Source organism: Cygnus atratus, chromosome 2, assembly GCF_013377495.2.
Source record: "Cygnus atratus isolate AKBS03 ecotype Queensland, Australia chromosome 2, CAtr_DNAZoo_HiC_assembly, whole genome shotgun sequence".
Taxonomy (NCBI): Eukaryota; Metazoa; Chordata; class Aves; order Anseriformes; family Anatidae; genus Cygnus; species Cygnus atratus.
Genome location: NC_066363.1, coordinates 22,392,499 through 22,415,713, shown reverse-complemented (window position 1 = coordinate 22,415,713; position 23,215 = coordinate 22,392,499). Strand labels below are relative to the sequence as shown.

Here is a 23,215-nt window from a genome sequence, read left to right as displayed (position 1 = left end):
TTAATCTACAAGGATGTAGAAATCTAAAACAAAGTTTTGCTCAAAGTAACTGTTTGTCAGATCATGTGCCTCTAATTTGGTTTCCAGTGACATTATACAGCTGCAGCCAATGGATTCCAGCCAGGCCCAGCAGTCACCGAGGTTCTTTTTGGTTTAAATTTAGTATCTGAACATGTTTTGCCCATCATTAAAATGGAGAGTAATTGCTCAAAAGTGAACCATAGATGTTACAACTGCAAAGAACGCATTAGGTCACCTAGTCCCATCCTTAGGGCAATGAAGGATTGAAAACACATTGGAACAAATACTGAACAGAGCTGAGTTTGTTCTTTTTTCCTATTCTTTTTTCTTTATTGTAGTCATTAATCAGTATATTCAGAAGTTCAAAAAACAACCACAAATGCCAGTGTAAACATGCTTCAGGTATATAAGTAATATAAAGTATTGCACGTACAAAAGTCCTATGTTTGGTAGCTCCTTATGGTGCTATTTCATCAGAGTTGTGCCAATGACGTGAATTTAATGAGCTAGCTGACCGTAGTTCAGAATCTGCTACACACAACAACTCAATATTTACAAAAGCGAGAAGCTCACTGTCTTTTTCACGGGAGGACGATCTCACCTGGAATGTACGGGACACAGAGGCGTGCAAACGTGGAAGGGGCTTGCTGTGTGGTGGCATTTATCAGCTGATTTCTCAAACCCTTTGGGGATGGGTGCTGTTAGCAGTTTGCTGGGGGCCTGGGGAGTGGTCAGGTCTCAGGAACCAGCGGTGCCACTGTCTGATGCTTGTGTCTCTTCCTCTCAGTAAGTCTCAAGGGCATGCAAATGATAACCGATTAAATAATGATAAAGATTCCGTAAAGATCTTCCTGCCAATTGCCTTAGACGTGAGGACGGAACACACCTGCCTAGGTTTCCTAGCTCTTGCTTAGATTTCACAAGTCAGCCTGTGTGCCAGAAATAGTAAGACTGTAAAATGTCCTGTGAGACTGACAGAAGTGGCCATGTCTCGTGGCTACTCCTGTCCTAGAGTCCCAGGAAGCAGGAGGGCAGGTATCCAAATGGAGACAAGCAGTGGCTGAAGGGATACAGCCATTTGACCGTTTGAGAAGCTGAGATGGACGGGAGAGAAAAAGAGCTCAGGAGATGGAAAATGTGATAGATGTTTCAGAAAATGAGCAATCACTCCTGAAGTTTACACAAGACAGCAAATTTCACACTCAGCCAGCACTGGAAGACTTGAGCTTTCAGGCACAAATTTGCATAGATCCAGAGCTTAGAGCCCCAGCTGAGATAAGGACCAAGCTATTTTTGCTCACTGGAGAGAAAGAACGAAGCCTCTCTTCTTCAGAATCCTCGAGTCAGAAAAACAAACAAACAAACAAACAAATGTGTATATTGTTACTCTTTACCTCAAAATATCTTCCCCTTTTTTTTTTTTTTTTTTGTGTGTGTGTGTGTGTGTGTTCACACTTCGCTGGCTGGCATCCTATTTTCTGCATAAATACAAACCTTGCTCACCTTCCCTACAAGACTTTGCTTAAGAAATAATTATATTCTACTATAAACTTCAGTGAAATCTCTTCAACTCTTTAAATATGCTGCTACTTTGTAGTCCATAAAATGAAAACAAAAATTTCCTTAGATGAACAAAATGTTAGGGTCTGTGACACAAATTCAACAGAAGATACACCAGCAGTAGCCATTTAAGAGGATATTTCAACCAAGTAACAGGGCAATGGTAAATAAAATTCATCCCAGCCCCAGATTCCCAACTCCTCTCCATAAGACAACAGATGCATGCCTGTGACAATTTAAATCAGTGTTTCACAAAGGACTGCATCCTGTGTCAGATGCCCAGGTGGCAGCCATCAGCAATGGGATGAGCAGGGAACTCATCCACTGTATTATGCTGCACACGGATTTTGTTATCTGCATGTGATACTGCCAGCTGTGGGTTGAAAGAGATAGAATATATACTTGTTTATCCTATGTCTTATCTTGTAAAAAGTTGCATAAATCCTCTGTTCTGCAAAACACCTTGTAACCAAGAAAGATGTGCTCTGTGTGTACGATAGGTTTACTTTTCTATTTACATGCAAGGTAAGTACATGATTTCTACATTTTGTCTTTCTTTCTCTCAAAATCTAAGTTGATGATTATATCAGATACTTATCCTGAAAAGGTGGAAAATAAATAACTGTGCCCCATCTATAAAGTTCTTTATAGACTACCTTTGTTTTTCAGAAGTACTTTCACAGTACTGATATATTGCTTGTCTCCCTGAGCCATAATTTCATAAAAGTTCTTATTCTTAGGGAGGTGTCAAAGGTATTCTGCGTGATACAGTAGTGTTCAGAAGCTTTGTCTTGGTCCATCTTCTAGACAATACAGCAATGCAGGCGTTTTCTCCTTGGGAGATTTGGGCTTGTTCTGGAAGCATCTCAGTATACCACACGTGTTCAAAAGCATCTGGTAAAATGCAGACTGACTGAAATATGGAATAAACATTCTGTTCAGTGGTGAGTATGTTCTTAAGGCAGTGATAAAGTTGCTTTCTTTGGCAAGTATGGCCATCATGTGGCATGTTCTCAGAACGTTGCATAGATCAGGCTATGACACCATGTCACTTGCAGGTACAAAAGAAGACTGGGGAAGGAAACCTTCATTTACTCCTCACGGTTTCTAGTCGCAGGCAGGATTCTGACTTGATCTGTCACTCTCTTCCTTTATGCATCAGTAGTCTTGTTATTTGTCAGTTGTTCCCTGTCAGCCATGTCATCTTGAGGGGGTCTAGCTCTGTCAAAGAAGCCACACTGCAGAAAACAATCAACAGAAACAAAGGTGTGTCATGATAAGAAAAACACAGGAAGTCTCAGCCACCGTTTCATACTTTGCTTGCTCAAGCTGAAAGGTAGGGTACAGTCTATGGCAACCTGATAGACTGTGAACTCGTTTGTTTCTATTCAAATCATTCCCTATAAAAAATGAAAGTTTTAGGTGCAAGATGTTGAGTTCCAAAGAATAGCTTTGAAAATTCAAATTATATGAAAGCTGTCTTTGAAGGCAATGTAAAGGCTCGTTTGAATGCTGATACTGACTGACACTAATGAGGAAACTGTCAATTTCAGTTCAGCAAGACACTCATTCAGAATACATATCAGAATAGACAAAATAATTATAGAATCATCGTAGAACTATAGAATGGGTTGGGTTGGAAGGGACCCTTAAGGATAATCGAGTTCCACCCAGCTGCCATGGGCAGGGACACCTCCCACCAGACCAGGTTGCCCAAAGCCCCATCCAGCCTGGCCTTGAACACCTCCAGAGATGGGGCATCCACAGCTTCTCTGGGCAGCCTGTGCCAGTGCCTCACCACCCTCTGAGTCAAGGATTTCCTCCTAAAATTTAATCTAAATCTACCCTTTTTTAGTTTAAAGCCATTACCCTGTGTGCTATCCCTCCACCCCCTGACAAGGAGTCCCTCCCCAGCTTCCCTGCAGGCCCCCTGTAGGTACTGGCAGGCTGCTGTAAGGTCTCCCCAGGGCCTTCTCTTCTCCAGGCTGAACAACCCCAGCTCCCTCAGCCTGTCTTCATAGGAGAGGCGCTCCAGCCTTCTGGTCACCCTCATGGCCTTCCTCTGGACTCACTCTAACAGGTCCATTCCCTTCTTGTGCTGGGGGCCCCAGAGCTGAACGCAGCACTCCTGGTGGGGTCTCAGAAGAGCAGAGCAGAGGGGCAGAATCCCCTCCCTCGCCCTGCTGCCCACGCTGCTTCTGATGCAGCCCAGGATACATTTACTTAATAATAACGATAGCAATAATCATAGAAAATGTGTTCAGAAATGTGCACAGGACATTGTTGTAATCAAGACTAAAGATCACTAAAGATGAGTTTACTGTCACCTAACTCTAAGTGCCTTAAAGTTAGCCTTCTGGTTGAAACTAGTTACATAGGCTTCACAAGAGGTCAAAGCAGAGTACTACCAAAAGGTGACTCCTCTCATCCTCACCTGTTCTAGAGATACTTCATTGCTGTTGTACTTAACAGACTACAAAGGGAATATGGACAGCTAGAATAGGCTGCATACTTAATCCACCACTTTTAGGCAGCTAAAAGCGGATGAGCTATATCCGAACTTATGAAATTATTTTTTCTTTGACTGATAACTGAAAGGATGGCAAAAAGCTACATTGGCTCCCCGTAATGTAGCAGTTTTCAGTAACTTGCCTTAAAACTTGTGAAGGGAGAGTAACAACCAACACAGAACTAAAAACCTTAGAAAACTGAAAATATAGCATGCTAATATAAAAGGAAATCTAAAAATTAATTCTCAAAGCTGGGATTGTTGTTATATGCTAACAAAAACTGGAAATTCCTTAAGTATTCAGAGAAAACAAAGTTAGAGTCACTTCTTTATGAACCTAAACATCCTGAAAAAGAGGATCATAGGTCTTGGGAAAACAGCCAAACTCTGTATGCCCATTTATAACCACACTGTAATAATAAGGGAGGACTTTGAAAACATGTTCCCTACATAAAGGTCAGTGACACTAGCATGTCAGAAACGCCAAAACAAAGAAGACACATGTGTATTGTTGCTTTTCCTCCAAACCATTAAAGATCACAACCTCTTTTATTCCTTATCTGTGAGCATCTTCCAGTATTTTTCAGCTTTTTTTTTCCTTAAGGCAACAGAAGTAGCAATAACACAACATACCTTCCATAAAGCTAGGGTCAACATAGCTAGTACCAGTAGTCCAAGAAGAATCGCTAGTATTATAACCCATAAAGGGATTACAAAGGAGACATTTGGAGTGGACCAAATGACAGATGTTCTGATCTGAAATGAAGAGAATACTTTAAATGAACAAAAAATAAGTAAAGCAAATCTGACAGTAGAATACACAGGTTATAAGCATTCACTTCAACAGCATTTTGCAGATTAGAAACACACGTTGCTTGGAATTTTCCCATGCTGGCTTCATTTACTGCAAGTTTCTTTTCTCTTGTTCATGATAGTTACTAGAAATGGGATTTGCACATCTACAAAAGCACTTGCCACCTCAGACGTAAGAAACATTTCCCCTTAATACAACGCAGCAAAAACGAAAAACAAAAAACCCTTCTGTACAGATAATTCAAGAAGTTTCAAGAAGAAAATTTCTCCTCACATGTATGCTGGTACAGCCTGGGCCAGTGTAACTTACTTATATAAAAATATTCTGGAACAATGGTTGACTTCAGCCCAAACTCTTAATTCAAACCACAATAGATACCAGCTACATTATTATTATTCTAATTTCTGCTGACGAGCCTGTATACACTTTTTCTAGGACTTGTGTTTCGGCTAAGCAGTCCAAAAATGAAACTCAAGCAGAACGCATTGTCCTTGTGATACAGCCTCATGTCCCGTACGGCATTATGCTCCTTGAAAGGAGGCAAGCATACTGCCTGTTACGTAAATGGGAAGTAAGCATAAAACACTGTCATTGTCTGAGGCTCTAGAAAGCAGCAGGTGTGTCTAACAATTTATGGAAGGTTTTAGTTGAATCAGCAAACTTCTCTCTTGAGACCTTCATGTTGACAAAGAGTAATAATAACCCCTCTTTATTTCTCTTTCTGGGGTCATCCATACAAGCAACCTCCTCCTTGCTCTCCCCTTTGTACCTTGTAGACAAATTTATCCTATGCTGTCCGACTCTGCTTGGAAGGATCCTCATCAATCTCATTTAATATTTGCTCTCTCCCTGCCATTCCCCAGTGAGAAGGAGTGAGTTTGAGCTTTTTGAGCTTTTCTTATCTCCTCAGACACAGTTATGTCCCTTTGTCTTTGTCTTTTTTTTTTTTTTGTCAAACTTTTGTCTTCTTTTTGTCTTAATTGTTAGGCTGGGAAGTTAAATTTCTTTGCGGTTTTCTGTTGGACCTCTGTCATTTACTCCTAGTCCCTCTTTAACAGGATAGGTATGTGGCAGATTGAAGTTATTTTATTCTTCATGACAAGGTGGCAAGTTTGCTTTGCAATCTGATTACACAAACTCTCAAATTATCTTCCTCTTCAGTGCTCAAGGTACAGCTAGGAAATCTGCTCTTCCTAATAGATTTCTTGGCTATTGCCCAGTCCCTGATCTGCACTAATTGCAAATTCTCTCTCTCTTTTTTTTTTTTTTTTTTTTTGGGCTATTAACTCAGTGGCTGATACACCTGCAATTCATGGAACAGTATGCTAAGTTTGAAGACTGGACATGACTTTGTAGTCTGGTTCCCAGTTAGTTCAGTTCTGTGTCTCTGTCACTTTTCTCCTTGAAGATGGCAAACTTCAGTCTTTCCGCAACTTCTAGCCCTTTCCAATTTTACTGTTCCTCTTGATCTTTCCCAGACGTCTTATTCTGTCAGCGCCAGCAGATCTTTCATCCATGCTTACCTGGAAGACACTTTGTAATAGTCTTCTCCATGTACATCATCTGTGTAGCCAACTGTCCCTACTCTGACACAGTATTACCAAAATGGTAATGAAAAATGTAAATAGTTATTACTCTACAAGATTTAACATAAGGCAAGACATAAAGATAGCATATGCAAAGAATAAATATTAGTTAGCCAATTAGAGTAAGAGAAATTTATTTCAAGGCAAACAGAATTAGTTAAAAACCATGGAAACCCATGCCTGGGTCCCATCAGATATGTTGCTAGAGTAACTATGGCACTGCAAGGATACCACTCCCATCTCTCTGGGAGGTTTCTGAAGCACTGCAGAACTTTGTAGGCTCTCTGTGTCACTAGATTCAGCAATAGCAGTGCTTATTTAATAAGTATGTTTGAATGGCTTTCCTTGTGTCTCAGAGTGGCACTGCATCTGGCATTAAAATGCAAGAACTGAGAAAATGAGAGAAAGGTCATCTGAACTGTCTGCAGAGACTCCTCCCAGAGAAAGGCCAGTTAAGGAGAAAGATGAATTAAAGCAAAAGGCTCATCTGGCAAGGGCAAGCAGAAGGGATGCGGACACGATGGGCTGCATGAAGCCTGTAGCAAGCAATGAGTTCAGCTGCCCAACGAAGAAAGTGTCTCCCTTCTACTGCTCAGAAATCCTCATGAACACTGAGGAAAGGGCTAGAAAGCGCTGGCAAAAATTCAAAGAGCACCATGACAGAGAAAACTGAGATTGACTGAAAAAAACACACAACACAATTCATTTATACTGCGTGCTTCCTCTGCTGGCAAAGTCTGTAGTACCACAAGCAAGAAATTACCTTAAAAAATATATGTATTATTTGAGAAGGATCTGAAGCTATGAACATACCTTACTTATGTAAGGTTTGAGCTTCCCTTCTGTGCTAACACTACCACGTAGCCAAGCATTTTGCTGTGGAAGAGGAAATTGAAGTGATACCCCAGTGACCGTGCCACTTGCAAGCAACAGCAGAAAGCCAACGCAAGCAGAGCTTTCTATCCTTTGAAATTTCATGAAATGATTTACTCTATTTTACAGTAAGATCAAATCCCAGGGAAGACCCATTTTCTTGCAAAAATTGGATGTAGTCATTTCTGGTATGGACAGCTTGAGCCAAATTCCCGAGTGGCATAACATGACTGAGGTTAATACAACAGGAAACGGAGTCAGCAGCGCTGCTCCAGGCCGGGCTGTGCAACTTCAGCAAACTAGGACAAAAGGACTCCAGCAAGCTGCCGGCCAGCTGCGAATGGGTTGGTAGAAAGGCAGTCTAACGAAGTCACACATTCTGAATACAGAGATTATCCTACTTTTGTACAAAATATTATTTGTTTACAGATTTGAGGTAGTATTTGACTGACCCACAGCTGCCTCCTTGAGCATAAGTCCACCTTCATCCACGCCAAGGCAACTCCTTCAGTAAGGAGGTGCTTTTAGACAAAGGTGAGCTAAGCTGCTCCTGGTGTTATCTAATGTCTGGATTGCTCATAAGGCTGCCTACTGATTGCACAGGAGCACAGCAATTAGACTCTAACTAATGTGCTTCAGCTCACTGTTCAAAATTAGGTGGGGTCAATCCAGACCTCAAAACATGTTTGAGACCCCACTGAAATCAGTGGAAACAGAGAATCTCATTAGGGGCAGTGGATTTCATTCAGCTTTGGATAAAGCTGACAGGTAGTGTACGGAACTACAGGTGGGTACCCATGTAGCCATTCCATGTCTCCTTCGATGCACTGCTTCCTAGGTGTGTGCTGCAGTTGCCTGCTCTGTTTTCTTTCCTCTCGGGCTGTGAAGAAGACAATCTAGCTCTTCTTGTGACACCTATTAGAGAACATGTCAGCACAAATCCAGATAGGGACATCTGGGTTTTTCTGATGCCACGCTGTAAGCAACGGTGCAGCAGTGCTCAGCCTTGCTTGTACTGCGTGGGTTCATAATCCTCATCCCTATCTTTCTCCTCTTGTTCTGCCTTTACAGTGGCATGCAACTCACAGTGTAATTTCATCTAGCTCAGTAGCTCAGCTGGAGCCTGACAAATGTTGAAATATAAACAAGAAACCTTAATCTTACAGAAGTGCAGGACACTGTGTATATAATCCCTAGATTATCAGCAATGAATATAACAGTAGAAATGGGCTCCATCCTGTACCAAGCAGAAAGTTGCTGCAAAGCTGCCTCAGCTCTGCTCTCTTGAAGCAGAAGTAAGACCAACAGTTAATTTGCCTGCTAAAATCTTAAAACAATCTTGTCTCACCCAGCCTTTCCCGCTTTGCTGTCTCAGGTTTCTGAAAGCTAGGGAATGGTTGTGCTAAATACTTGAGATATATGGAGCAGCTATATGAGCAGAGGATTACACGCGGTCCCACTCCTGCCTGTGTGCACTGACAGTAGAGTTAGCGCCCTGGGGCTGCCTCCTTTTATACAAAGACTGGTGGAGCTGCTAACACAATTCCTGGTGAACAGCTTGGCACCGCAAGTCCTGAACACCCACAGAGCTGAGGCAGAAGCTGGAGAGGAAGAAAGAAACAAAGCATCCCCTCAGTTCTGCCTGCCTCATTTCACCGTTTCCACAGAAGACTGTCCCTCCTCGACCCCATGCTGTCCACAACACTTTTACATATGATTTTGATTTAAGACAAGTCTACATTATTCAGCTTGGATTTCTGTTCTTCATGTGGTAGGTTTAGTGCTGCAGGGTCAGAGCCAGGGAATGTTTTGGGGGAGATTTATCTGTTTTCGTCTAAGGTGGCCAATATGAAGAAGTGGAATTTTTACGTGTTGCATGTTGGCACTGTCCTTTAGATGCATTTTGGCTTTTCTCTCTTCAGAGCTAGAAGACTTTCTTATATTGAATGCTGAAAACAGTGATTGCTTCTCTGTCAGACTGGTGAAAAGCACACCTTGCAGACATAAGATGGGATCCATCTGACTTCTGGCCTTTTGGGTGTGCAATGGGGTGACAAGGAATGCTGTCTGGCCCAAGCACGGAGGTGAAGGTGAAGCCAACCAGAGTTACAGACAGCGCTTTGCTTGCTATTGGAAATAAAATCCAAGCTGGTCTTAGAACAGATGTTGTCTGATAGTCTTAACTTCAGAATAACTACCGTGATTCCATGAAAGCATTTCTATAGGGGGGCTTTTATTTCTTTTTAATTTACCTTTTTATTATTTTTTCTGTGCCACACTAAAGCACATTGTGAGTTAGAAAAGAAATATTAGTTGTTTTTTTCTTTTTTTTTTTTTGACTTTGGTTTTAATACAGTTTGGATTTTGCTCCTAATTTTGGTGCTAGTCAGCATAGTTTCAAAATTGTCTTTGATTCCACTGGACAGCAGCACAACACAGAGAGAGGAATGTGTGGTAAGCTGCTGGTTCACCAGGAGGTCCTTCTGGATAGATAGGAATTAGGTTTTACTGTTGCAAACATCCTTCATCAACGGTCAGAATACAGTACCTGCTAATGAGCTTCTCACAAAGCTTTTTTTTTCCTTTTGTCCTTTAAAAGACACTCTTAAAAAAATAATTTCTCCATAGTTTTATCTGCAATTTTAAGAAACAGTAGCTAAATTAATTATTCTAATGCAATTCTAATGATGGCCTTCTTCTAATCTTATTCATTTTATTGCAGTGACCATGAGACAGTAACTCTTTAGCACTCTATGTTCCCACCCAACCTCTGCAGAATGATGTTCTTGCATGCTCCGCAAAAAAGCTGAAAAACAATGTAAAAGCTCCCTTGAGCTTGGATTCATAATTAATATTGACATTTATGTTTACACTTTACAAATGTTTGTGCAAACACATTTCATATGGAATATAAGCACATTTAAAATAAAAGTATTCATCACCATATAATAGCTAAAAATGAGTTATAAGCCTGAGTATGAAAACAATTTTGTGCACTGTGGGACACTGCTCAAAAACTTTATACTAAAGGTATCCCCTCTGAAGACCCTACCAAACATTTAAGAAAAGCAATTGTATCTTGTTAAACTCCAAACAGGCTCAAGAACAAGAAATTAAAATAGAACAAACTACTGCTTATTCTAACTCTAGACTTTGCATAATAAAAAGTATCATTTCACCTTCCACATGAAATTCATCAAGTGTTGCATTATTATTTACCATAATAATATCTCTAAGAAAAAAAGACATTTTCTCTTGAATGATACAGCAGCTAGCTGATTTTGTTTTAAAACCCACTAAGTTCAAAGCTAATTTCTGTTCAATGCCATTTTCACTCTAACATTTTACTATAAAAGATTCAGAATTTATCATAACATTTATCATAACCTTTCACAGATCTATGTATCATCTACCTCTGTTCAAGATACAGACCTTTATTCCATGGTGATGAAAATAAAGACCTCAGTGCTGCAAATATGTAAGCACATACATGACTCGGTATGTACCTGATGTGTATGGGATTACTTATACCATTAAAGTTAAATATATGTATCAGCCTGCATAACTGGAAACCAGTGCTGTGTGAGTTAAATGAAGGACATGTGCTCTGCTCTTTTTGAATATATTATCCTAACTGCACAAAATGTAAGGTGCTAGCTGATAATTAAGTACATACTGTTGACAATTGATTTTAAAACATTAAAATCTTTATTCCACTTTCCCCCTTGCACTCTCTAGAAAGAAAACTATAAACTTCCAAAATAAATCTTTGGAAACTTTTAAAACACAACCACTGATCTTTTTCAGAAGAAGCAAAAATATTAAGCATTGCCCAACTTCAAGCAAATATTTTCTTCTTGAGAGTGGAACATCAAAAGAGCTTGTGCATATAACACATCAAGCTGTAGAGCTGGCAAACATCCACTGCCATGTCCAGATATGAAACAACATAAAAGCGCTATCATTTTTCAACGTTTTACAGTTGCCATTACAGGCATTTTGCTGTAAATCATCTGCACCAAATAACAAGCATTATACTGGCTGGAGTAAGAGAATAAAATGCTTATCTGATCACTTGGTAGATCATCTGACACTCGTTGAGAACAGCAGGCTATCACCTGGGGTAAAGCACTTCAGTCCAGATGAAGGCACCACTATCAATAGAGCTCTGCACAACATGTGTTTCTGGTATGGAACACATGCTGCAAGAAAATAAAAAGAGCCTGAATATATCTGTCAGCTTGGAGCCTTTGAACCTTTTTGGGTGAACACTGCATTAAGTATCAAATCTCTTTGGTGAAATCATGGCCCTCCTGGTATTAGAGGCTGAAGATCTGTCACTGAGCCTACAGGACCCGGATTTTACCTTGTGTCTTCCCAGTGCAAATATCAACCAGCCATTCAACCTGTGCTTGTTCAAAACAAAACTTTATAGCTTGTATCCTCTAACATACATTCAGTGTAAACTGTAAAGTGTATGATGTTGCTTTCAAAGATAAGAAAATCTTCTGTTGCCTACTACTACATCCCAACAGACCAATATGATATATTTGCATCAGGATTTACCTTGAAGAAATTTGGATTGATCTTACCTTTAAAAAGAGCTGTGAATGATAAATCTTTAGAAAGATGAGAACAATAACCCTTCAAATTTCAGATGACTCATACTAAAATCAAATTTTGCACTCATATTTTATTCACTTCCAGCAGTAATGACAAAATAAGAGTGAATTTTAACCATGATATCAGACACCTAAAGAAGAAAATTCCTTTTAAGTTGCTCCCCAAACTCAATGCTTTGGCAACAGCAAACAAATCAAATTTATGTTTCCAAGATTCATTTTTCATATAAGAACCCAGAGCCATACTAATCTCACTCTGAAAATAAGGCAAGTACTTTCGTATTCAGCTAACACATCTGTAGGGATTGCCAGACAATTTTATATCTCCTACCTGAAGAGATGGCAAAACCTAGGGAGGCATGCAGACTCTTCTGAAAATTAGGGTAAAGAAGAAAGTTTAATATAGATAAGAGAGAGGTTGCCATAGATAATCCATAAACTTGAGTAAGAGAACTGCCAACTGGGAGAGAGATGAGATCTCTAAACCTGACAGAAACTGGATTTTGCATGACAAAATTCCTCTTTTTTTTTTTTAACTCCAGATGAGGTAATTAGATACTTGCTTTCATGATTTTGTTGTTTTCTTCTGGGTGAAAAAATCCATCCAGTTTGCAATAAAACACTCTGCACATTAATGCAGCACACAGTTATTTAAAATGGAGTTAGTATTATATACCAGCAACTTCCACAGAATGCAATAAATGTATTTCCTTTAGGCATTACCTCAGGAATTTACACTAGAAACACAGGAAAGACTGATCTCAATATTTTCACCTATAAAAACTCTCACAGCCGTGGTCAGAATGACCAAATACATGTGCTTCACACAAAGATATAATTTTCAGTTACTTACTGCTATGCTTCCCCGGGGGAGCTTTGCTGGCTGCACTTTATAGGGCATGTTCTTAACTTCGAAGGACACGTTGGAAGAAAGAGTATAGGGATCGTTTTTTCTCTGAAATTATATAAAATGAAGAAATTATTAAAAACCATGTTTCTACTTAAAAGCATGATGAGAAATAAGCAGAGAAAAAATAGAGAGAGCTCATTTCCTAAGGCAAAGATGGTTTCTTTTGGTAAAGGGTCCATCAGTCCTGTGACCTGTATGTATCCACAAATAATAGAGCATAAAGCTGAAATACAAAGACTGCATGTTCAAAGCATGGAAGAAGGGTTAGATATGTAGAAGGGCACATGCAGTTGTTTCTCATATTTCTCACTGCAATAGGAGACTAGGGAGTTTGAAGGAGAGGAAGGTTTATGGAGTGTGTGTTTTAAAACCTTGCCTCTGCTCACAAAGCCCAACAAGAACCAGAGGTATCTTGAGATTTCCAGGCCCATGCTGAGACCAGGCTGGTACAGTTCTGTGATGGCATCAGAGGAATGGTTGTGAATTCCCATCAAAGAACTATAGGAACAAATATCTTTGCACTTTACTTAGGGTGTGATTGGCTTCCCATTGCAGTAGAGTTCATAAGAACCAGAACAACTCACCTTGATTTTTTGCTACACAGTGCAACTGCAATAGGAATGTATCATAGCCACTGCTTAACAGGGTGCTAACAAAATATTTACATAGCTCTCATTAAGCACTTCAGCATATCCAGAGATGTACAGAATAAACAAATGTAGCTCTGTCCATCCTCTGTCTTTCATTTAAACTTGCTAGTATTTATTAGAGATTCAATTACATTAGTTTAGATTCAATTAGGCAGTATTTTTTCTGGTTTAGAATGACTCAAAACTGTTATATCATACAGCTCATGCTGAGAGCTTCAGTTAGTGCTGTCACCTCATTAGGAAGCCATATAGGCACTGACACACTACATCTGACTGTCTGTCTGTCTCGTGCTGTTGTGGCCTCGACAGCAACCTCCATTCTGCGCAAACTGCCTTGAAATGGTAGTCAAGTGCGAATATGTCCCTTGGAAAAAAGACACCTAAATCTGTAATGAATTGGTGTAAAACTTGACATTTGAAAGTGCACGCTCTTTAGAAGAACCATAATGGTGGCAACATTTACTACAATGGATACACGTATTTTCCACAAACATACTTTGAATCCCGTTGAGATCCCGACATCATCAGTATCTAACTGGAACTAGCTTTGAAGGTTAGGTACACCAGGAATCGAGTAAATCACAGAATCATAGAATATCCCGAGTTGGAAGGGAGCCATAAGGATCATCAAGTCCAAATCCTGAATCTTTCAGTACAGTTTGAGTTTGAGTTTGAGTTTGAGTTTGAGGTCTTTCCATTTCGCTGAATGTTATGTTGTCACAGAGAGAAGATCCTGCATGCTAACTACCTGTTTTCTTGTTTTTATCCCAAGGAAGGATGCCTAACTGGCTACCATGCTCTTCTAGAAGTCAAGAAATCTGCTTCTCATTCCAACTCTGCAACCGATTTTTCTGGGTAACATTACAGGTGACTTATCTTGCATATCCCATGTCAAGTCAGGGTAATGATATGGATCTCCTTTAAAAGTGCATTGGTAAGCCCCGAAGAGAATGAAATAAGGCCTAGTAGTTATGACTAACATATTCCTTTGCATTAGACTCCTTGAGGTAAACAACTTTAGTCTTTTATATAAGAATATTTTTGAAACACTTAATCATTTCTTCTACCTGTCTTGATCCTTTTTGAAATATCAGAATTCAACACAATATTCTGCTGCTGATTTATGGAAAGGTAGGGCCTTGTAAGTGAAGCACTCCTCTGTTTTGGTACCAGCTGCTTACAGATTACATTGAATAACAGACGAACTGGGATGAATTTTAAACTATCCCAGTAACCTGAGCCAAATGTAAATTCTACACTATCCATTTTGCAAAGCTCAGTTGCCTCCCCTGCCTCCCCATAATCTCCAAGCACTTTTGAAATTTCTCCCATCTTCCAGGTTGACTAATGTGGAAGTACCAAAAGCCATTTGTCATTTTCTGAAGTCATATCTGTATTTAGTACCTAAAGAAACCCACAGTATTTCCCATTTTTATAATAATTCATATGAAATTCTTCTGTATGTTGCATTATATAGTGCTTTATTAATCATTAAAATTATTCTACCTGTCATAACAGTTTATTTTATCGACTGTAATCGTATCCAGTGCATTTAGAAAGACCCTGTCATTTCCTAAATCCCCTTCTGCAAGACTTTCTCATTCCTCCTACTTCTGGCACATTTAGGAGTTCTGTTCCATTGACAAGACTTAGTTCCTATGCGATTATCCAAAATCTTTTCCTCCCTGCTAAGTGTTGTTTTCCTCTGGAATTTCCAGTTGTACCAAAGGTATAAATCTTATCAGTCTAAGACACCTTTTCATCTGTTTTATGGAATAAAGACTGAGGTAAAAAAAGACCCCGTGACAATTTTGATCAGTGTTTTCAAAGTAAAAAGTTTTTTTTTTCTTATGTTTAAATGGCATTCCCCATATTTGACTTGTTCTGTCACTGAATATCACTGAGAAGAGCCTGGCTCTGTCTTCTTTACTTCCACCTATAACTGGCCAGCTCCTTTTGCACTTTTGGGTGCATCCCATCAGGTCACTTGGGCTTTTGTATGTCCAATTTTTAAAAATATTCCCTAAACAGATGCTCTTCCACTGAGGGTAAATGTTCATTGCTGCAGGTTTTCCCTCTTGTTGCAGAGGCCTCGGATTACTGTATGTAGATTTTACTAGTAAGGAGGCATCAAGTAACTTGGCCTTCTGCACACTCCATTCAGCAGAAGGTCCATATTTTCCCCAGCCTTTCTTCTCTTCTGATGTACTTATACAAGCTGCCTTGTTGCCCTGTAAGTACCTTGCTAGGCTCAGCTCCTGGTAGGCTTTTGCTTTCCTAACCGCTCAGAGAGCATCTCTATATTCCCCAGCCAAAACCTACTCCAGGTCAACTGACCCTGCTTCCACCTCTTACAAGTTTCTTTTTTACACCTGAGTTTTACCAGGAACTCCTTGTTCATCCATGCAAACCTCCTGCCACCTTTGCTTGACTTCCCACATGTCAGGGTGGACTGGTCTTGAACTTGGAGGAGGTGATCCTAGAGAATCAACTACCTCTCCAGGACTGCTCGTTTCTCTAGTATCATCTCCCATGGAGTTCTTCCAAGCTGATCCCTGAAAAGGCTGAAGTCCGCTCTCCTGAGGTCCAGGGCTGTAGTTCAGGTATTTGCCTTGTCCCTTCTGTTTTCTGTTTAAACAACGAACTTTCTCTTCAAGTATATGAGTGCTTACTGGTGACACGAAGCCAGCATATTTATTGCCTTCTGGAATTAATTTGGCTATGCCATAATTTTGTTCTTTTAAAATACCAAGAGCAGCTGAATGTTTATTATCAGAACATTTAACCTCTCCTTTGGGCTTGTATTAGGAATGAGCAATATGAAGAAAATTGCCTTAAGTGACTTACATAGAGATAGTCAAATCAGCTCCTTAATACAGATGACATCTAATGGAAGAAACTACATTTTCTATCAACAGTGTTTAAAATAAGATTAAAAAAAGCACTGACTTAATATTAGAATTAGCAAATAAATAATTTTTATACTCTTTCATGGTGCTTAACATCTATGAGATGGTCTTCAGAAAAATATTTTTTTTTCTTTACCACATTAATTATTTTCCATTTTCAGACTCAAGCTGTTCTTCATTTTTCTGTGAGAGTCCAAGCACTGACTTCTCACATGCAGCCCCAGAATGTTTCTGTAATTGTGCAATAATTTGCATTTATAATTCCAGAACTCTCTCTGCCTGAAAAAAAGTCATGTTTTCAATTGTAAGCATTCATATTAAGCAGGATTCTGGCTATGATTTATATGATTTATAAAAGTAATTGTAATGGATAGGTAAGATATGTTACATTATTGAAGAAGTAGGTATTAAACAAAGGTACAGTGAAGGCATTAAGTCCCTTGAAATATCCTATAAAGAAATGCAGTGCCCATAGAAAAATAAATCCTTCCACCTACTATGCATGGCTTATTTCAGCTTATATCAGCAATAAGAACAACAGAGGAGAATATTTCCTGTGGATTAATGCTTCACTGGGGTTAATAACCTGGGGTTGTACCCACAGCTATTAAGTGTTCTCAACCCATCATTAGGCCCTTGGAAATGCTGCACATCTCCATTGCTGTAAAGCAATATAAACGACTAGAGAGGATTTTCCTGTGTTCACAGAAATGTGTGTTTGTGGCAAAGAGCTTTATAACAATGACTGTGGTCAGCATCAACTGGAAACAGGATTTTACTTGTTCCAACACCTTGGAGATACAGGCAGCTGTCTCTCTTACAGCGCTGTTTATAATTCTCAAGTCATTTGTGAGAAACTGCATTTCTTTACCATATCATTTTTTAAACAGCATATATTTAAACATTCAGTGTTTACTGGAAGCAGCAGGACCTGTGGTTTGCAATTCAGCTGAGGGCTTCATTACTGCTCAGAGGAAAGGGAAGAAGGAATTTAGTCTCTGAATGTCGGTGCCTAATGGCCAACAGTGGGTGCCCAGCCCTGGCTACTTGGGCCTTCTGAAGCTCCCATCATGGCAGAGCCTGCTCTCGTACGCATCGCTGAGACAGCTCTTTGCCTGAGTGCTATTGAGACAAACAGAAATAACGTGGGGAGTGCTGGAAACTCCTGGACAATTTAAAGGAGAGTTCTCCAAGCTCCAGTTGAATGCTGGCGGTTCCTGCAGGGAGCTCAGGCAAAGACCCAAAGTCTCCAAAAAGCATCTTTAAAGTGTACAGAGGCATCTTAGAGGGCAGACTAAAATGCAGAGGGTAAATCTGGTCTAGACTGAAGGGAAGAGAAATAGCACTTCCAGCAGCTTAAAGGTGTCTGACGGGTCTTCGATTTTCTGCAGGTTTGAAGAGTTTCCTAGTAGAGAGACTCCCCAGAATGACTTTGTTCCACTGCCTCTAGGCAGCGTTGTTCAACAATACTCCGAAATACTCTCCTTCTGGTTAGATGTAGTCTAGTGAAGTCACTCTAGCTGAAGGGCACGTACTTTCTCTACAGCAAGTTGCGGTGGAATTCTCCCCCAGAAACTGTTATCTCTTGCATACAGAGTTCGGTGCTGTGGTAACAACATTGGCTCTGCTGATTAAAACCTGTTTCCCTTCGTGTCCACTGGAGTCTGGCACATTTTAGAGAGGAGACAGTAAGCAATATTGTGTTTCCTTTTAAATATATGCTTTGGGAATTCGTTAACTTGCTTTCTTTGACCCACACCTCCAAAAAACTTTTTTTACTCCAGTAAAGAGTAGCTTACATAAATGCTGAGAGTAGAGGTCATGCAACTATTTGTTCTTCTATTAATTCATTAAAAAGCGTGTCTATGATTCAAAAAGTCAAAAAGTACTTGTGCTGTTTGTACTAAAATGGTATGTTCATGCGAATATATCTTTTGAACAGAGACAATACATCTCCTCTGAAAATCAACACATCCTCATCTCTACCTTTAATCTCTTACACTTGACATACTGTATCTTCTACATTCATTGAAATAGACTATTTCAAATTAATTGATAGATGCAGATACTTCCTGGGATTTCAGACCACTTTGACATAGATTTTAATGGTTATCAGTTTAAGATGTTTGTTTTTCCATTCACCTAACTTTATGCACACTTCAGCACATCTATCAAGATCCTCATGTTCTGCTTTGTTAATATTTTGACATTATTTTAAGTAACAATGAATGAAAACAAAACTAGCCTACACCCAAAAGAACTTCCAGCTGGCCCAGCCCAATGCCAAAGGCTCTTTCTTTCTAGCCTTCATTCCACATAAACAATCAAATCCAGTATAATATGGCATTTTTGGCCACACACAGTTTTCCTTTTTACTTATTTCGTTTCTTCAAATAACAACAGTTGCTTGACGTAAGGGCAAATTTCTCTGACAATTTCCTCCTTTTGTTTTTATATGTGGCTTGAAGGGCAGTGCATCAAATTTATGGCTTTCAGTCCTCAGTCTGAATTAAAATAATCTACTTAAACTTCCATGGCAATTATCAAGAGACCAAGATCCCTCTCACTAATTTGTCTATTGCCTCCCTGCAGGAAAACTTTCTGTGTAGCCTGGTGCATTGCTTCTATCCACTGACAGGGAATTTAGGATGGCTGCAGTTATACTTCAGAAAACACTTCTGTAAGCTTCCCTTGACTGAGACGTGTTCCACTGGGCACAGGTAGAGGTTCTACACTGGGGGATGCTGAGGATAGAAATTACTGTTCCTTGGGGTCATATCTCTTTTGCGGATGGAGTAATTCCTCCCATAGGAAAGAGAAGATGGAAAAAAGTGATTCGACAAAGAAACCTATATAAGAGGTAGATCTGTCTCCTGTCTTGGGCCACCTCCACCAGTTCACCTCTGCTCTGATTTTCAAGCCTCTGCAAACACCACACGTGCCATGGAAAGGACAGTCTGCGTGGCTCCACTGCACTGCTTATCTGCATTCTGCCTCCAATGGTCTTTGTGCAGTTAAATTGACTTCGTGTCCCAAAACCACTACCTGGCTTACCTTCTGCCACACTAAGAAGAGTTTCTGAGTTTACCAGTAGTAAAATATGGAGATTCTCAACAAATTTTCTCATTAAGGAAGTACACCTAGAGCATACACCCTAACAGTGATGACAGCTCCAGGTGTAGGCAATGAAGGCAAAGGGAGGTGAGAGTACTGGAAGGACTTCTAGCTGATGGCCCCAAATACCACGGTACTCCATCAGGCTCTTTTTCCTTTGCTGTACTCTTCCAGATCAATGGATTTCTTTTCGTGTCTTTGTAAATGTGCTTCCTGAGCAGCAGGGAACACCATCATCCTGTAAAAGAAGGGATGTGAGGTTTCTCAACCTAAGGAGGAAACTGAATTCACATCTTCCAATCATGAATTCTCTGACCATTAGACTGCCAGCTCTAAATCTTGTGACTGAATTTTGAATAAACAAAGTCTTCCTTAAGTCTTTCAAGTAATGTTGTAGGTATTTCCCCTTGTGAGTGATTTTTGGATTTGCATTCTGAAAGGGTGGAAATACTCCTGCCTAATCCTGATGTTCCTGCCTGCCCTCCTGATGAAGGAGAGCACCACCCTGATGGTTAATGCAGGTCTGTTTGTTTCTCTGAGGTACCAGATTGTCTCTGTATGCTGTACTGGGACCCTACATACTAAAAAGCTTCAGGTTTTGGATTCCAGCCTGGAGCCAGGCAGTTAAGATGTGGGTGTCACAGCACTGATTGTCTTTACTATTTCCATATTTAGGCATCTAAAGATCTAAGAAATTGGAGCAGTGCATGTTCAGAAACACTGAAAAGATGAGTATTTTGTAGAGAAGCCAAAACATGGATTTGCATTTTAAGGGAGCACCTTGCTTACAGACTGGCTGCCATATTTCTGTTGCTTTTGAGCTTTCTCAGATTAAAACTAAATTTTTCTCCCTTCTAGCTATTAAAGCTCACGTAGGCAGGGGTGCCACATTCAAATATCTGGATTTGTGTAAAAGCCAAGAGAGAAACAACACAATTACATTCAATTGCAGAAAGAAATCAAATAAACTTGAAACCTCTTGGGAACCTTGCACACCTTCTGTGTTTGTTGTTTTTTATCTTACTGTCTCCTCAGGCTCCCCAGAAGGAGATTTTCATCATTGTGAGGAACTTTCAATACAGGCTGAAAAAACAGTCAAGAATGAGCTGAGTCCTACTTCCCACAGGGCTGTAAGTGTCCGAAGAGCTTGGGGACTGGAAGGAAGTCACACATCAGACAGATGGCACAGATTCATCATTTAGAAATATATTTTCAGAACTGATGTTTTACTACCCCGCTCCTCGGTATTATATTTAGAAATAGCCATCAGAGTTCAAAGAACACTGGGCAAGATCCCCTTGGATCTCCCTCTGATGACTCAGAAATACCACGATTAGACAAGTGGAGACATAATAGAGCCCTAACAGCACACAACGTAACGTGGCCATGTAAGGTTGTTTCTCTTTTGCATGAATCAGGCTACTATTTGCTAGATCAGCGAGTCTGAATCCCAAAGTCAGCATTAGGAGAGGGTTCGCATTTACAGCCAGGCTTTGAAGTTAATCCAAAAAAAGTCTGTGATTCTTCTTGGCTTTTGCACAACATCTGTCTCTATCTTTGTTGGCTGGTTGAGAAATTTGGGCTCTTTTTGTTTACTTAAACACGTCTAATCATTGCACGTCATTTAGCTGTTATTTGTTATGGGCGTTTGGGTTTTAAGGTGACAGATTGCAACCGTCAAGAGGCAAAGGGGGTCAGCTGTTGACAGTTAAACTAAGTGGAAAAGGAAGCAGTCACTCAATGCAGGGCTGGTCTGTTGTGGCAACAAAATACACAGGCTCATCCATAGACCTCTGATGAGAAACATGAATTACTTCATCCTACCTTTAACCAATCACATTGAATTTTTATTGGGTTTGAATTAGAGTATCTATAAGGAGACATTAGCATATCTATGAGGAGAAAATGCATACTGACAGTTTGTGCTCAACTGTAATGAGCACAAAGAATTTCTTCTGCAGATCATCATATCTTCATTTAGATTATAACACAGTTGAGGAATGTTGCACGACACCATCATCCTGCTTGCTTTGGCATATGAAATTCTGCACATTAAGTGCATGTGCAAAAGAGTTTGGGATGTTGCTGTAGAGAGAGCAATTTTTCCTCTCAGTTTCTGTACAAAAACATTAGTGTGGGGTTCAGTCTGTCCCTTGAATGCTGCGTCCTGGTTCAGAACCATCACATCCTCATTATTTTGACTGTATTTTAATCCTCAGTTTGAATCTGCAGATTTCAGCCATGCTAACAGCAGTAGTTTTTTTAGGTGTACCTTACCTTACTTCTGGGATGACCTTAGGAACTCAAAGTTTACAGGCCTACTAAAAGCAAAAGATGCCCTTTTTAGGCAACTAATTATGCTCTATCATCTTTTATGGTGATGGCTGTATAACTGTTCTTTTTAAAAGGGGCTTTGAGAAAGGAAACTGTTTGGAGGTGAGTGGGAGGAAGGCAACCAGATCCCATCACACTACTTGCTCTCTCTCTCTTCTCAATATATGTTTGCATGTGAAGCAGGGGTCATGTTATTCTGGCAGCTTTTTAGACATATATGGGAAGATGCAACAGTTCTCTGGTGACTACTGTTTTTATGTGGAAAAAAATTCCTGCTGCTTTAAGTGGAGTTTTCTGTGAGTCTTTCTTTTATAAAGCATGTAAGCTACTATCTGAAGGAAACAGAAATGCTTCTGAAGGATATAGATAAAAGGCAAAATCCTCAAAGTCCATAAAAAAAAACCTTGTTTGATAGCAAGGGTATGTAAGGACAGTGCAGTACTAAAAGGTATACTTGCAGGAGTGTTTGTCATGGGGTCTCAGCACCCAGGGAGCCTACAGGATGGCTCATTCCAGCCCCTGCCCACAGGCTGGGGCAGGATCCACCTCTGCCTCAAGCTCACTAAGTGGAGGGGGATACAGTCATAGCAAGAAGGATTTATTAGGGGAGAAGGAGGAGCTAAAGGGACCACAGCAGCCTCACTGGCACTGCCTGTGTGTTTGCACACACCTGTGTCCCAAAGCAGAGCTGTGGCCCTTCTCCACCATCCAGATCAGGAGGGCAGAGGAGGGTGTTTAAAATCAGATGGACAAAACATCCTCTGAAGACACCTCCCTGTCTTGCCACTGACTAGAGTTAGAAAACCACCTTTGGCATGTAACTTTCAGATGACTAAAATTGGGTAAGATGAGTCCTCCTGCTCCTGTATTAATCATGCCACTAAATTTCATTCAGTTATCCTTCTTCTGAGCCTAAGTTAGGTTTATCAACTAGAAAAAGCTTATATTTAAGCTTTTTTAATATAAGCTCTTTAGCTTATACTGTAGAAAAAGATTCTGTCTTGATTAGGAGACACCAAGTCTTTTGTAGCTAGTTTCTTCCAACTGTTACAGATCCTCGGTCACAAACAAAATCTCAGAGAACTGCCCTCTGTTTCTCATTAAATTTGTTTAGCTTTAATCTCTTATAGTTATTTTTTGCTACATACTAAACTGGACTCAGAAAAACATTTATGAGACTAACTCCCACTGAAAGAGCTGTAAATACCCTAGAAAACTGGTGTCTAGGATCTGTGCAAGGGGGTTCATTTATAGTTTTTTTGTTTGTTTGTTTTGTTTTGTTTTTGTAACAAGACAAGGCTTTGGTCCTTGCA

The 23,215-nt window shown here is 40.0% G+C and overlaps 1 protein-coding gene across 4 annotated transcripts in view; it reads right to left on the bottom strand.

Annotated features, from left to right (window-relative positions):
- Positions 1-322: 322 nt before the first annotated feature.
- The window catches only part of ITGA8 (integrin subunit alpha 8), a 111,663-nt gene continuing 88,770 nt past the window's right edge, over positions 323-23,215 (bottom strand). The window contains exons 28-31 of one of the 4 annotated variants that reach the window (XM_035545242.2): positions 12,839-12,940; positions 12,317-12,356; positions 4,724-4,846; positions 323-2,819 (exon numbers count right to left, since the gene is read on the bottom strand). In XM_035545242.2, coding sequence (XP_035401135.1) covers positions 2,806-2,819; positions 4,724-4,846; positions 12,317-12,356; positions 12,839-12,940 — 279 coding nt within the window. In that variant the 3' untranslated portion in view covers positions 323-2,805. Of the gene's footprint in view, positions 2,820-4,723; positions 4,847-5,882; positions 8,279-9,492; positions 11,566-12,316; positions 12,357-12,838; positions 12,941-23,215 lie in introns of those variants that run through there. The other 3 variants (XM_035545241.2, XM_035545243.2, XM_035545244.2) reach the window with 3 other exon arrangements.